This window comes from Eutrigla gurnardus (assembly GCF_963514095.1).
Source record: "Eutrigla gurnardus genome assembly, chromosome: 1".
NCBI classification, from domain to species: Eukaryota; Metazoa; Chordata; class Actinopteri; order Perciformes; family Triglidae; genus Eutrigla; species Eutrigla gurnardus.
Window position 1 is genome coordinate 4,400,044 of NC_139915.1, and position 14,672 is coordinate 4,414,715.

General features: G+C 44.1%; 1 protein-coding gene across 1 annotated transcript in view; it reads left to right on the forward strand.

The window, feature by feature from the left end:
* itfg1 (integrin alpha FG-GAP repeat containing 1) overlaps positions 1 to 14,206 on the forward strand; it is a 125,001-nt gene extending 110,795 nt beyond the window's left edge. Inside the window, exons 15-18 of the mRNA XM_084039842.1 lie at positions 1,432 to 1,556; positions 7,167 to 7,249; positions 8,064 to 8,181; positions 13,024 to 14,206. Coding sequence (XP_083895968.1) covers positions 1,432 to 1,556; positions 7,167 to 7,249; positions 8,064 to 8,181; positions 13,024 to 13,083 — 386 coding nt within the window. The 3' untranslated portion in view covers positions 13,084 to 14,206. The remainder of the gene's footprint in view (positions 1 to 1,431; positions 1,557 to 7,166; positions 7,250 to 8,063; positions 8,182 to 13,023) is intronic.
* Positions 14,207 to 14,672: the final 466 nt, after the last annotated feature.

Below are 14,672 nucleotides of genomic sequence, written 5' to 3' on the forward strand. Positions count from 1 at the left end.
AGAGGAGAAGCGAGGATGTGATTGGATGAGCATAGTACGTACGGAGGGAGAGATTACAGGATGGGAGGGGGGTTGTGTGAGGAGTCAGGGAGGTGTTGGACCAGCCTCAGGTGCCTCGCTCTGATTTGTATCTTTTATGATGCTTGTTCATGTCAGAGCACAAGGTCTCCCGCTGCAGTCCCTCTGGTTTGGTCACTCCCGTTGTGCGTTTTCTCCTCGTCCCTCTCAGTGCTTGTATATTTTAGCCTTATCGCCAACAGTCAGGGTGGGTTAGGTTGGAGTTGATTACATTATCTTAAACTTTAATGATTCCTTTGGGAAAGCAGGACTGTTGCAGCTGGAGCTCAGCAAAAGCAAATTGGGGTTATTTGTACATACACAGCTGGCAATCAGTTGACTTGAGAAGTCATGAATGAAAACGCTTGTAGCTGCTTTCTTCACAGAATGTTTAACGGGGGAAGCAAAACACTAAATATTTATGAGACTGATAGAATTTGCACTATGTGGAAAAAAAACATTATATATACATATATACTAGGGGGGTAATGGGGTAAATAAGTATCTCGGTTTTTGGGTCATGGTTCAGTTCGTTTTCAGGACAATAGGGAAAACAAAGAACGCAGAAAATAACTTTTTTTGTTCATTTAATTTGAAAATGATTAACATTCAACAGTTGCTCATTGGCCATAGTTCTGACTGTAAACAGTTGAAATACTGGCATATTGTCAATAAAATAAAGAGAAATGTCTGTAATGTAAGTGTAACTCAATAATCCAGTCCAGTTTGTTTGACTAGTGTGAGTCCGCTCACATGCGGTGATGCAGAGGTCAAGTATTTACTTGAAATATGGGTAGCGTTCTATCTTCTTCTCTAATGTGACGACTCTGAGACGGCACTTCTTAGAAACTACGTAGAGATGTTTGTACAAGAGCTTAGGCCCGGTTTGGCCGGAGCGTCCTTATACTCATCGCTTAGAGACAATACACAATCCATCCAACAGTTGTTAAGACTTTTCCCAGGGGAATTACCGATGTCATTAGTTTACATCCTATGGGAAAGATGAAATTCTGTGCCAATGCATATAATAGAGGTAGAGACATTTCAATGGATAGGTGAAAAGTTTGACCTACTGATGGACTTAGAGGAAAAGTCGGTGGATAACAAGTTCATTAGGATTCATTCTGTGGGCATCATACATTTCTTTATAGTCTTGGCGACCCATTTAGTAGTTTTTATATGTTTTACAACAAAATGATCATCATGGTGGCACCACAAGAAATGGAAGGGAAGCAGCAAACTCACCCTCTGAGGACCATAATTGTCCAAAAACACTGGGGCACAATACTCAGAAATTATAAAAAATACAATAATAGAAATTATTTTAAATTATTACATTAAAATCACTATTTTTCTCTCCCTTATTTCTTGCAGCCGGTCAGTTGAGCCAGTCGGCTCACTTCTCCCTCCAGCTGCCTTACACTGTGATGGGCCTCGGACGGAGTGCCAACTTCCTGGATCACCTATTCGTCGGCATCCCCCGGCAGGCTGGAGAGACGGTGAGGACATTTGAGAGGGTTACATTACCTGGACACTTCACAGCATTGCTGCAGCGACAGCCACGGGCTTTATGGTCACGGAATATTGGGGGGAGATGCACTTACATTTATAGAGCTGTATCTGAGACCGACAGCAGATAGAGAAAGGAAAGGTGTGCTGAGCAAAATTGCCCCTCGTGTGCTCAGTGAAGTCATCTCTGAGCTCCCTAACATGTATAACAGTGTGTGGCATGGAGGGCTGAGGCAGCAAACGTCTGTGCAATAAGTCAAGGGAAAAAAAGGGACAGAGAGATGAGCAGAAATAGCCCCGGGAACATGACGATAAGAGCTCGAAAACTTTCCAAGAAAAATACGAAATAATAGACTAATTCATGGTTAACTCAATTCAAACACATTTAAAGTCACAAGCAGAGAGCAAAATAGTTCTTCTTCTCCTTCAGCTCAGGCTCTGCTTCACAACAGGCTGGATGTAACGCATCTCTTCTGAGGATTGTGAGACTCAGAAGAGGGATTTCCCTGCATGTATTTCCTTTTCTTATCATCTTAGAAATGCTGAACAGAAACAGCATTGTCTCCCTAATCTTGCAAAAACATTTAATGCTTGGTTGAGGTTGTTTTTTTTCTTCCCCCTATTCAAGCAGCTGTTGATGCAGCAAAATATGCGAAAAACTGGTGTTTATATTAATAGTCAAATGATTATGCCTTCAAGATGTTTGCGAATGAGGGCAGCACAAAAGTATGGGACAAACACAAAATGTTTTCATTTTCCTTTACTCAATGTCATTTGTGAAATGATTCATTAATTTGAAATAGATTCACACACAAAAACCTAGTAGTCAGTTCTTTATTGTCCCCAGTTTTCTAATATTTTGTTTGCTTTTGTATTTATGGATCCTGTCCCATAAACAAGCAAGTCCTCCTTTTTTTTTGTTGCAGAACTTTATTTCTTTTAGTTTGCATTTTGCCGCACTCATCATTAGAAAGAGGATGAATATAAGGCAATAGAGGCATGATGGGGTTTTAAAGTTTCCCATCTAGAAATAATGTTTCGATGGGGAACTTTTATCTGGTTATGAAACATCAGAATCAGATAATATCATGCAAGTTCACCCGAAACTGCAGTGGGGGCCTCCGGCAGCAACAGACCAGCTGCAGACGGACCCAGATCCTGCTACCCCAGTCCACACTGGGAACCAAGGGAGAACTAGAACCAGGACTTGTGGATGGCAGACTGTCAGGACCCTGATGCATTAAAATGAGAAGTTTTTTAAAGGGAGTCTGGTGTGGAGAAGTATTTCAGTTTTTGTCCACAGGGACACAATATGAGGCTGCACGGTGGTGGGTAGCACTGTCGCCTCATAGCGAGAGGGTCCCAGGTGGGGTCGGGGTTCCTTCTGTGTGGAGTTTGCATGTTCTCCCCGTGTAAGCGTGGGTTCTCTCCGGGTTCTCCGGCTTCCTCCCACAGTCCAAAGACATGCAGGATGGGGACAGGTTCATTGATGACTCTAAATTGCCCGTAGGTGTGAACGTGAATGGTTGTCTGTCTCTACATGTCGGCCCTGTGATAGACTGGTTACCTGTCCAGGTGGGATCGGCTCCAGCCTCCCCGTAACCCTGAATACAGGATAAGCGGTAGACGATGGATGGGACACAAAAAAAGTGAAGAAGAGGTTGTTTCTTCATGGCAGATAGTTTCCAAATCCCGCTTGTAATGTGTAGGATGGACAGAAATATTTGGGGTTCAAACATGTGTTTAACAACTCTGAGAGCAGAGGATATGAATGACTCTCTGGATGCAGCCCATGTGCATCATTCTCCAAAACCAGCCTTATATTAACATCGTAAATAATTGATTGGGTTCATGTTTTAAATCTGTTCGTCAGCCCCATTCCTACACAACACTACTTCAAATGTCACTTCTGCTCTCTCACTGTCTCTGCATTCATCTCATCCCTGTTTTCTCTCTCTCTCGCGTCGCACTTGTCACACTGAGTATTAGGCACGACAGGGCCCTTTTTTTTCCTCCTCCCATGTGGTACCAAGATCTTCGTCAAGCAGCTGATTAGAATTGTAGATGGGCCAGTCCGCAGCTCAGAAGCTGTAGTGCACCGAGAACGCTCGTCTCAGACGAGCTGCTTTGTTGTCCCCTTCCCGCACACTCCTTTTCCTACGCAAAGAAATGTGACCTTTTTCCCCCTGCTCCACGCCCATTCCTTCTCCAAAGTGAATAATGAATGCCTAAAGATGTGGCCTGTTATGCTGAATAGGTTTTTGTTGTTTTTACCCAGAGAGACTAGGGACTCGAGTAACTCCATCAAATCTATCTCTAATGAGGAGGAGAAGCTTTGGAAAGGAAGGAGGTGGAATCGTGACCACAACCTGCTCAGTCGGCACTTTTGGATCTTTCTTTCTTTCTTTCTGCCCTCTCATTCTTTCTCTCTCTCAGTCCTCATATGTGTCCTGCTTCCATTATCTCGCCGTCTCCCCTGCTGAGACCTTTACAATGATCCCCTCCACATTGAGAGTTTCCGCCCGCTGTTTCACAGAAGTATAGGTTTTGTAAAATCTACTTGGATATCTTCCATCTTCTGTCCAATCATTCCTCTCTTTGATTCACCCCCTCCCCATCTCTCTCTGAGTCTCTCTCCTCCTGTTCACTTATCTTCCACCCAGGGGATTCCCTTTGCTGCTCAAAGTGGTTTACTTCACTAATCAGTCCCCTACTTGTCACTCTCACTCGCTCTCTCTGTCTCCCTCACCCTCCATCTCTGTATCCGTCTTCCTCGCTCTCTCTTAGTGTGCCAGTTTCCCTGGCTTTGAACCAGAGTGTCTCTGTTTCTCTCTGAAGACTTGGGAACACTTTTCTCTTCCAAACAGCCAGTTCGGATCTGCTCCCCGGCAGCAGTAGTGGAGGCTGACTCGTCTCCAGCTCTGCTCCCCCGCCAGTTGCCACACCGACGGCAGCGCTTTCCAAGAGCTAAGCGACAATGGCTGGCGGCAAGAATGTGCTCGTTATGTAAAAAGCAATGCCGTCGTCGCGAGCGTATTCAAAATAGCTGCGAGATGTGGTTCCTCTCAATTGAAGCGGAGCGGAGAGCCACCGATAAAGAGCAGCGGCACTTCCAGATTCTGCCAAATGTAGAACTGGAAAATTCCTCACAGCTACGAGCCTGATTACAGCTTTTAAATCATTAATGCGATGCCTCTTCCCATGTTTATATCGCTGCATTCTTAACCCCTAATGACTCCGAACAGGGCCTAAATCAAGACGAGAAGCAAAATTGGACTCGGAGGACGGTGAAGAAGCGAGCCAACTGAAAATGATGGTGATGGGGGGGGCTTTTTCAGAGATCCAAGCACGGTTGTCTGCAGAGGTTAAATACAGTCTGTGTCAGGCTGAAGTCAGATGTCATCATTGGGTGTTGAGGCTCAAGGCGGCTTCTAAAAATGAAACTTGAACTTGTGCAAAGTCAAGCCGCTGTCAAACCGGTGCTGCAAGGAAATGGCTTTAAGCTGACTCCAACTTGAGATGTGATGGTTAACCCTTCGTCTGAACAGTCACCGCTTGGCCACTTAAATATGTTACTCTACCTGGAGAGAAGAGAGGTGGTCTAAATAAAGGATATGAACCAGAAACATGCAGCCCAGAGGACATGTGGAAACCGTAACTATTAAAGTCCCAGTCGGCAAGTCCGGCGGATGGAGGGCACTCTGTCAGATTTTGAAAGTTTCCAACTCACACGCTCCTCCCCCACGACCACCGAGCTCCTCCTCCACGACCACCGAACTCCTCCCCCACGACCACCAAGCTCCCCCCCCACGACCACCGAGCTCCTCCCCCTCGACTCCATGCCCTTTGAAATCCCTTAGATCACGCCACCTTTGAAACGCGGGTCCGATGTTGACTCTGGTTTTATCACGGGCACCGTCACCATCTTTCTTCTTTTCCTTCTTTTCCACCGGTGTTTTCTTCTCCTTGGTTGTTTTGGACCTCCTCGTTTCGGTTTTTAACGAGGAATTGGAAGCTTGTTGCTACTTCCCTCCGCCGCCCCCCTGTGATAGTGGAACGACCCGAGGGGGGAGGGGCTCTGTGTGTGCACGAACACAGCACTGCGTGCTGATTGGACAGGATGATCCGGGCGCTGTCTATCTTTTTTTTTTTTCTAAAACCAGATGATTTATGTTGTTCTATCGGAGCGTAGTGTCGGCTTCAGTGAATATTATCAAAAAATGTTACCGACTGGGACTTTAATACTCCAGGGTTGTGTTTGGGGGTGGAGGGTGAAGGATTAGTGTAGTAACGCTCTGGTGATTTCTAAATCTAAACATAAAGAATAATTCCTGGCATAGTTCCTGGCGTCATTTTAAGTTTTGTAAAGCTGCCATCTTACTCTCACTACTAATCTCAGCTGCATGGCCCACTCACACTGTGTGGTGTCTTCAATCACGCTGCTAATTAGACCCGTAATCAGGTGGAAGTGAGGTGCAAATAGGGAATGTGACTAAGCTTTAACTAATGCGGTGATATTGTCCAAGCAGGTGTAGCGACTAACTGAGGGAGCTGTCAATCAAGCAAAGTACACGCCCACACAGTCATGACAAGAGGGCTAATCTGAAACCACAGGAAATATTGAGACCCAAAGTCACCTCAGTACATTTTATACATGCTTTAAGACTTCTCCCAAACTCACAGCCGACCTGCTACAACGAGTTAAATCACTGGATGAAAAAGGGCAATGTATATTTTATCACGACAGACACTGAGATAACAACTTGTTCTGCAGACGGCTGAACTCTCTCGCCGCCACAGAAATACTTAATCACACGTGCAAATATGCACCCAGACATACGCACGCCGGAGAAAATGTGTTGCCTCCCACCGTCCGAGTCATTTGTTTCATGTAGCAGGTTGTCTGTGTGTTAAACGCACAGCTTTAAATAGCCACTCAACAGTAGCAGGGGAAAACCAAGGGACCCTATTACTCTGCCCCAGAGGACCTAACATACATATCCTCGTGTCTCCGTTGACATCTGTGTGTGAATGCTTATGTCTGGAGGACCAGATGTTTTTTTAAATGGTCTCAGGTGAATTATTTTAAGTAAACTGCAATGCTTGAGCATATTTCTAATAAATTGCGCTTGTTCATCACCCATCCTGGTTTTAATTAAATGTCGAATCAATTCAGTTTAAATTTTGAACCTTAACCTTGATATTTCTGCCTGTTCTGTTTCTTGCCTCTTAATGTTAGACAGATTTACATCTTGTAATTACATTCGTAATCTTTTAAGTGGGCCCTCAGGTAACTAATATAAATCTTTTTCACTTTCACATAACATGATAAAACTTTGGTGGGCAATCAGGCCATGCGCTGGATTCAAGTTTAAAAGTTGTGTATTCATCAAAATAAATAAAACAGTGTGGGCACGACTGTAACGGCTGACATTACAACTATTTATTGGTGTTACATTTTGTGTAATTTGTTAGAAAATGTATCTATGGCCATGTGGGGTTTGCTGGCCTCAAAACACAGATTTCCTTGCAGTGCAACTGGCTGTAAATGAATCATTAATCATTGTATGTGCATGTGTGTGTTTTCTGCGTCTTTTCAGGAAGTAAGGAAGAAGGAGTGGACGGCCATCATTCCCAACTCTCAGCTCGTCGTCATCCCCTTCCCACACAATCAGCCCCGCAGGTACACGTGACCTCGTATCACTACTTCCTTTCACACGCGTCGGCGTAGTCCAGCACAGATGGGTCACTCTGGAAATGTACCTTTCCCCTTGTTCACAGCGGTGCCGTTTGCTGGGAGCCCCCGTTGGCGCTTGTTGCTAAGGTTACCACTGAGCCATTTAAGCGCCTCGTCTTGATGCCACTTGACGGCACATTAAAGTTGATGTTATTTCATACAGATAACGTCTCTGCGATGCTATCGATCTGTTTATACACAGACACGCACACCTCGCAGCGTGTTTTCTCATGTTTTCATGACGTAGTTCTCACGTAGCGCTAAACTAGGGAAGAGCTCCAGATGGCTGTTCAACACACACACACACACACACCATACAAACACATAGCACTCTGTGTCCTCGCCAGCACAGACACACACCTACAAACGCACCGTGAGTGAAACTACATCTATCAGAAAGGAGAAGAAAAAGAAAACAGTAACTCGGTATTCTTCTCACATGCAGGCGAAGCTAACAGATTGTGAGATAATGAATTTAATATATCAAAGTGGTTGAATCGCTGGAAATACTTAAAAATTCTTGAAACCTGAAAGGAGCGGCAGTGCTTCGTGCCGTTTGGCCGCGACAAGAAAGTGAAAGAGATGTTCATTTATTTATTTTAACGTAATGAGGACACAATCTCTGCTAATGTGTGCCATTTGTGAATTACATTGTTTGTCTGTCGGATAAAACACAACACAGCATATGGCAATTCTCTCTCTCTCTCTCTCTCTCTCTCTCTCTCTCTCTCTCTGTGTCTCTGTGTCTCTCTCTCTCTAGTTGGAGTGCTAAGTTGTACCTGACTCCTAGCAACAGCGTGTTGCTCACGGCCATCGCTCTGATCGGAGTGTGCGTCTTCATCCTTGTCATTATTGGCATACTCCACTGGCAAGAGAAGGTCAGGACACACACACACACACACACACACACACACACACACACACACACACTCATGACCAATGGTGTCTTTCTGGTGATGTACTGCTTTGGAGTGTGAATATAAGAGGGAGAGAGAGCAGACTGGTCACAACAACCAGCAGCAGATGGGTCTCGCTGTGTCTGTCCTGTAGTCCTCCAGCCTCCCACTGAGACACACACTCTTTCCCTCTCCTTCTCCTCCTCTATCTGCGTCTCTCCGTGGGCCGCAACATGGAAGGACGTTCAGCTGTAATAGCCTGCTTCTGTCCTTTCAGCGCGGCCGATCAGCTGTTCATTATTGCTATTGATACACCCTCCAGGGAGTCGATGCTTCACCTGCGTTGTGCTTCCTCCTGTTCTGGCTGTTGTTTAAGTCACACACACACACACACACACACACACACACACACACACACACACACACACACACACACACACAATATCATTATTTAAGAATCATTTTTCCAGGAGTAATTTTTCATCTACACACTGTGGTATCATGTCTGCCGGGCTGAGCGGTGCAGTAAGTTGCTGGCAACTTCTCCAAGCCATCTGCCGCGCTACTGCGTGTGCGCTTAATGTGTGTCTGCATGTGTGTCTACAAGCAGGATGGCATCTGTGCATGGTTACACACACAGACGCGCTCTAATTGCCCTCTTTTTTGGGATACGTGGGTTTGAGCATCAGCTTCGTCTGAACCGAAGCAGCGTTTAAAAAAAAAAAGAACCCAAAAGGAGGAGGGGGGGGGGGTAAAAAACATGGCTGGTGTCTGAACAGAGAGTCTACACACAGCGAGCAGGCTCAGGTGAGGAAGAAACAGGAATATGCTAATTTGAAGAAGAAGAAAAACAGCTCTAGCAGCGGCTGGCAGTATACTTCACATGAAATCAGATCTGGCGTGTTCACACAGGCAGGATGATGGGTTTGAAGCCACGGAGAAGCAACGTATTTGGCTTTGATCGCCGTGATGTGCTCAGGCTGACCAGTCAAAGTCATAAAAAAATCTGCCTCGTTAACTATCCCTCCAGTACAGTGGAAGCTGGTTCTGGGAGTGTTTTAGCCACTCTGATAGCCCAGCAGAAATGTTTCTTTTCGTCCAATGTTCCTTAAAATAGAAACACAGGAGCGTTTTGAATATTTTAATGGTGCTATTGGTTTGTTTTAAAGCCATTCGTTATTTTTATGCACCACTAAGGAGCTCCTGCTGCAGCTGCTGCTGTGGAGCAGAAGCTGGTCAGAGCTGAAACACATACAGAATGCTTTGTTGTTGGAATTCAGAAGAAGAAAAACGTGCAGGATACTGCTGAATATACATTAATACTGCTGTTTCTGCACACACTTTTTAGAAAACACATTTTCTAACACACTTTTCTTGTCATGATAACACCAGTAGAGATATTACACCAGGCTGCCAGTCACCTCTTGTCTGTTTAGACAAATTAAAGACTTCACCTTTACCTTCTACCTTTGGCTCCTCCCCCCTCCCAAAAACCAACTCCTGCACTGTTCAGACTGACAGCTTATGAGAACCCAGCACATGTGATTGAATGACTCACAGACACACACCTGGAAGGGAGTAAGGTTAATGTGGCGTAACCTTCTGCACCGTCCAGGGAGTGAAGTTTGAGGGTGAATCCTGTATCGCCCTCATATCTCATCTACTGCCACCTCTTTTATGGCGGGGCGTCCAGGGAAGGTCAGGGTGAGCCCGCTGATTGACATTTGGCATTTCGGTGTGTTTGCACCGCCACCTCTGGTATTTGCTCTTCTAATAACAAAGTCAGGTGGAGGGCAGAAGCACTGGGGGGATCAAAGACGTGGCGTCCTGCCTAACAAGCTTCCAGGCCTTTTAAACAACGCTTGTGAACTTCGGCGCAGTAGAATATTAGCTTCTATGAATATAAGATGGAAAGGAAAGGCAGTATTTAAAAAAAAGACACATAATGAAGCAGAATGTAATCCATCTCCTCAGCCGAGATTCATCATCTTCATGCAGGACGTGTCGTCTGGACTTAATTAGTTGACACAAGAGCCCGGTGAGACTACACCATACCTCACAGTAGCTCCCCACCTGCTTTCAGACACACCACTGTCATTAAAACCTTGAGATGGACACAAATCAATGCTCTGCTGCTTCATGATGAGTCAGGCCTCAGGATGACAATTTGGTAGTATCCCCTGGATAGTCAATTAGACCAGACTTCAACAGCAGCACAGCCCAGTGGCTCAGTTATCCAAAGGAAAGAACATCACATCAATCCATCTGCTCCTTTAGAAATATGTTGCCCTAAAAAAAAAGAAGCACAACATCAATCAATATGAGGCGCGGAGATCTTGGAAGATGGATGAAGGCTTTATTACAAATCAAAACTGACAAGAAAATGCAGTAAATGTGTTGCTGCCCATCTTTTGAGTGCAGTTAAATGAGTCAACATCAGGGACGGATCGGCTGTCCTTTAAAAGTCAAAAGGCTTTCTAATGTCCCGAGATTAGCTTCGGTGCTTTCTATACAAAAGCACGAGCTGCTCTGCTGCATCATTACATGCTAAGGGTACGAAAACGCTTTAAAGTGGAGGCTCATTTTCTTCCCCTCCTCAGTCCCTCACTGATCTGAATGCATTATTGACTGCTTTGTCACCAGTCCAGACGATACGGGGTCTGGATTTTTCTTTTGTGCTCGAAAGCTGTCAAATGCTCTAAAACATCACGATGCCTCAGGGCTTCAGCCCCATCAAACCTCACGGCAACGTCTCGCCGTTTAAACCCATGTCTCTTTATTTCTGAGCCATCACAACTGAAGGAATTAAAAGTTAGCATGAAGAAGTGGGAGGTTCTTTTTCACATGTTTTGGTGTATTTTGCACAACATTCGGTAACACTATCGACCACACGCTTCAATTTATGATCAAGTGGGATTCATCGTCCAGCACACCTAAGAGCAGATGTGGACTTCAACAGACATTAAAGAGAAAATGTAATTCCAGAGAATGTTGCTGCACAAGAGAGCTGTGGGCTAAAGAGCCGGCAACTTTAGAAGAAACCCACTTGGCTTGATTGACTCTGCAGGAGCCTCATATCGGCTGCAGATGAATCTTTACACACAATGAGGACCGTGGCGTTCGTCCTCCATCACTTACACTGGAATTATGTTTGAAAGGGAAGAGTCCTTCATAACACAGCCTTTCTATAGATCCACATTTTTATAATACTTTTCATACCTTCACTTCATCTCAGAATACTTCCATAATTTTACTTTTTGAATACTTTTCTTTGTGTTGGAGCGACTTTAAAGGCTCTGAATGCTTTTTCCACCAGCTGGCCTCTAATCCTTGCTAATGTTCTCTTTACACTGCATTTTATTTATTGCATTCTTTATTTGTTTGGGTGACATTTTGCACATTAGTCAGCTTGCTGCCCTGCCCGTGTCTCCATTCCCACATGATGATGTGTAGACCGTTATTATCCCATTAGAAACATGTTTTTCTTAGGAGGACTTTTCACCCTCATAGAAGCTGTGTGTTTGTAATGGTGTTGTGAGACGATTTCTTACTATCTTCCATGTTTTCATCCGGAGACTTGAGTTAGAGACGGTGATAATCGCAGTGGCTTTGTTTTCTACCTGTGGCGCCGTAATTGATTATTAAAAGGTTAACTTTCCACCGAAAAGTCGAAGTGAACACTCGCTCCATCTGTTTGTTTGCTCATAAGTGATAATTAGACCACAGAGTTCAAAATATTTTATTTCTCGCTCATTCCCAAAAGCCTTTTTTTTTTTTTACCAACAATTAATTAGTAGTTGTTACACAAGCAAAGGGACTTAACACTCAACTAATCTACCAGTGGGCCCATTTAATTAAACTATGTTGGCATATTTAATCAGTGAATATATGGCAGCGTGGTAACACTGTGGTAACACTGTGGCAACACTGTGGAAACACTGTGGTAACACTGTGGTAACACTGTGGTATCAGCGTGGTAACACTGTGGTAACACTGTGGTAACACTGTGGTAACACTGTGGTAACACTCTGGTAACACTGTGGTAACACTGTGGTAACACTGTGCTAACACACCTAACACAACTGACTTTAACGCTGTTGTGTTTGGTCCTGGTTGGTGGGAGAAACCGCTGTTCCAGCCTGAAGCGATCACTGATTGGCTCATTACAGTTCACGTTTCCTCATCTTGAGGTTTTGTTAGAATCCTGTAGTCACGTGCACATACAGTATGCACAGTTTAACACACCACTGTTCATTTTGGCACCTGTTTTCATTTGGTTTTAGTCCAGTCTTGTCAAAGATGGTTGTCACACTTGATTCTTTGTTTTCCTCTACTTTTTATCAGTGAAATGTCTCATTTTTGTTGTGCATTTCCATTTTTTTTTGTCTCTTAAGCTTTTACAAAATGAAAGCCAAACTGTTCCTTAAGTGACGAGGGAGGATTTGAGAGCCGACTTTAATCCTTCTCTCTTTGCTTCTAGTTACATTTTTGTTGGGATTGAGAATACATTTTGTCCATGAATGTGTAACATCTTCCCTTCAAGAACTACAGTTCTATATAAACAGTTATATTAAGAAGAGGAAATATTTTTCGATGGCAGGGGATACTGTTCTTATTAATTTGTCCATCTTTCACATATCGTTTAGTTGTTATGCATCATATTTGATTTGGTTTTAGTCCTGTTTTCGACTTGGAAAAAGGTTGTCATAGTGTTCTTTTACTAAATATCACTGGTACACACACACACACACACATTATTCAGCTACAGATGCTTGACTGTGTGTTTCTGTGTGTGTTTCTGTGTGTGTTTGTGTGTGTGTTCAGAAAGCGGACGACCGAGAGAAGAGGCAGGAAGCACACCGTTTCCATTTTGATGCCATGTGAAGGAAGAGAACTGCATCATGGGAGACCGTCCTCTCCTGTCCTCCTCACCCTCCGCCTCACCCCCCTTCACACATTTTCACTCAGTCTCGTTTCAAGGGCCAATAAATGGATCCTCATTTGCCCCAAAACGTTTTCTTTTTGATATTCTTCAGTCCTTCAGTCAGATGTGAAATATTTATGTTCCATTTCATTTATTCATCGCCGTGTTAGATGTACAGGAGCTGCAACAAGGCCATGGAGACACAGAGAAACCCTAATGGGGATGAAGCAGGGATTTCTTTTGGATCGGCTGTAGTCGGCACCATCATCATCAGTGCTGTTATTACAGGAGCATTTTGATAAAATGACACAGTTTTCAGCTGTTTGTTTATTCACTGGAAGGAAAGCGACTTTGTGTGTTAAAATGAGTGACTTGAAATATGTGCGTGTGTGTGTTACTGTCCATTGTCTTTGTCTAGTTTACTTACTTCTGTCTTTTTCATTTGACTGAGATACAGTAAAGAAATTCTTCAGAGTTTCTAACCTGTGAAACTGAATTGTATTCTGTGATATCTCCATGTCAGCCTTTCAACCGCAGCAGCAACCGCAGCAGCAACCGCAGCAGCAACGTAACAAAATAACGACACCTGCAACCAAATCAGAATTCCGTGGAACAATTTTCTGCTAGCGATCTCACTGAAAAACGACGAATTGCATTCGGGTCTTGTTCTGAGCTGAGCGTATCGCGGTGCATCATGGGAGTGCCAAAAAAGAGTGTTTCTACGTTGCATCCTGCACATTTCTGCTGCATCAAGTCTCAGTGAATAGGCTTAACAAAATGTTTGCATTTTAACTACTGAATAAGGCACAGTTCATTCCAGCTTGTTGAGATGTATTTTTTAATCTCCATTGTCTTTTTTTTTTTTAATTAATATAAGGCCAAGCGCTTCAGTGTGTTGAGATATTTGTTTCACCAGAATGAGCTCATGCCTTTCCAAGCGGTTTGCACTTTTTAACTAATGAGTAATTGCGGGTGTATATAATTTATTTGATGTTGTCGATTTGATTTGCAAATGAATGTTCAAGCTACTAAATGTGTTTACTTACTGAGATTGAGAATAAAGGGTTATCCTGCTTAAATTAACCCACGAGTTGCTTAATTTGTGTATTATTAGACCTAATTACTTCCTCTCCTTTAAGCCTCTCCTTAAGATAATTAGATATACATTATGTTACGAGCCCATTATTCACCACTTTGAGAATTCTTCCCTTGAAACGTCTTTCTTTTTGTTTGTTCTGTTGCCGGGAAGCTAGAGGGAAATTTACAAGGAAAATAATCATCTTCATATGCCCTCATTATCCAAATGTGTGGTGAGCTGAAGCAGCAGTGAAATTAAACTGCCTTTAATTTTCCAGAGGCCTCTTTGAGCACCCCCATCCCCCCCCCACCCCCCCCCCCCCCCCCCCCCCACCCCCATCCCCCTGGGCCTGCACCCCACTTCAAGAGCCACCCTGCTAAATAATGCACGGAGGGAGTAAACCTTCTCTGCGTGGCAAACCAGAGGAAGATCGTCTCGAGCTCGGAAGACTTTAACGGATCAGAACCGATG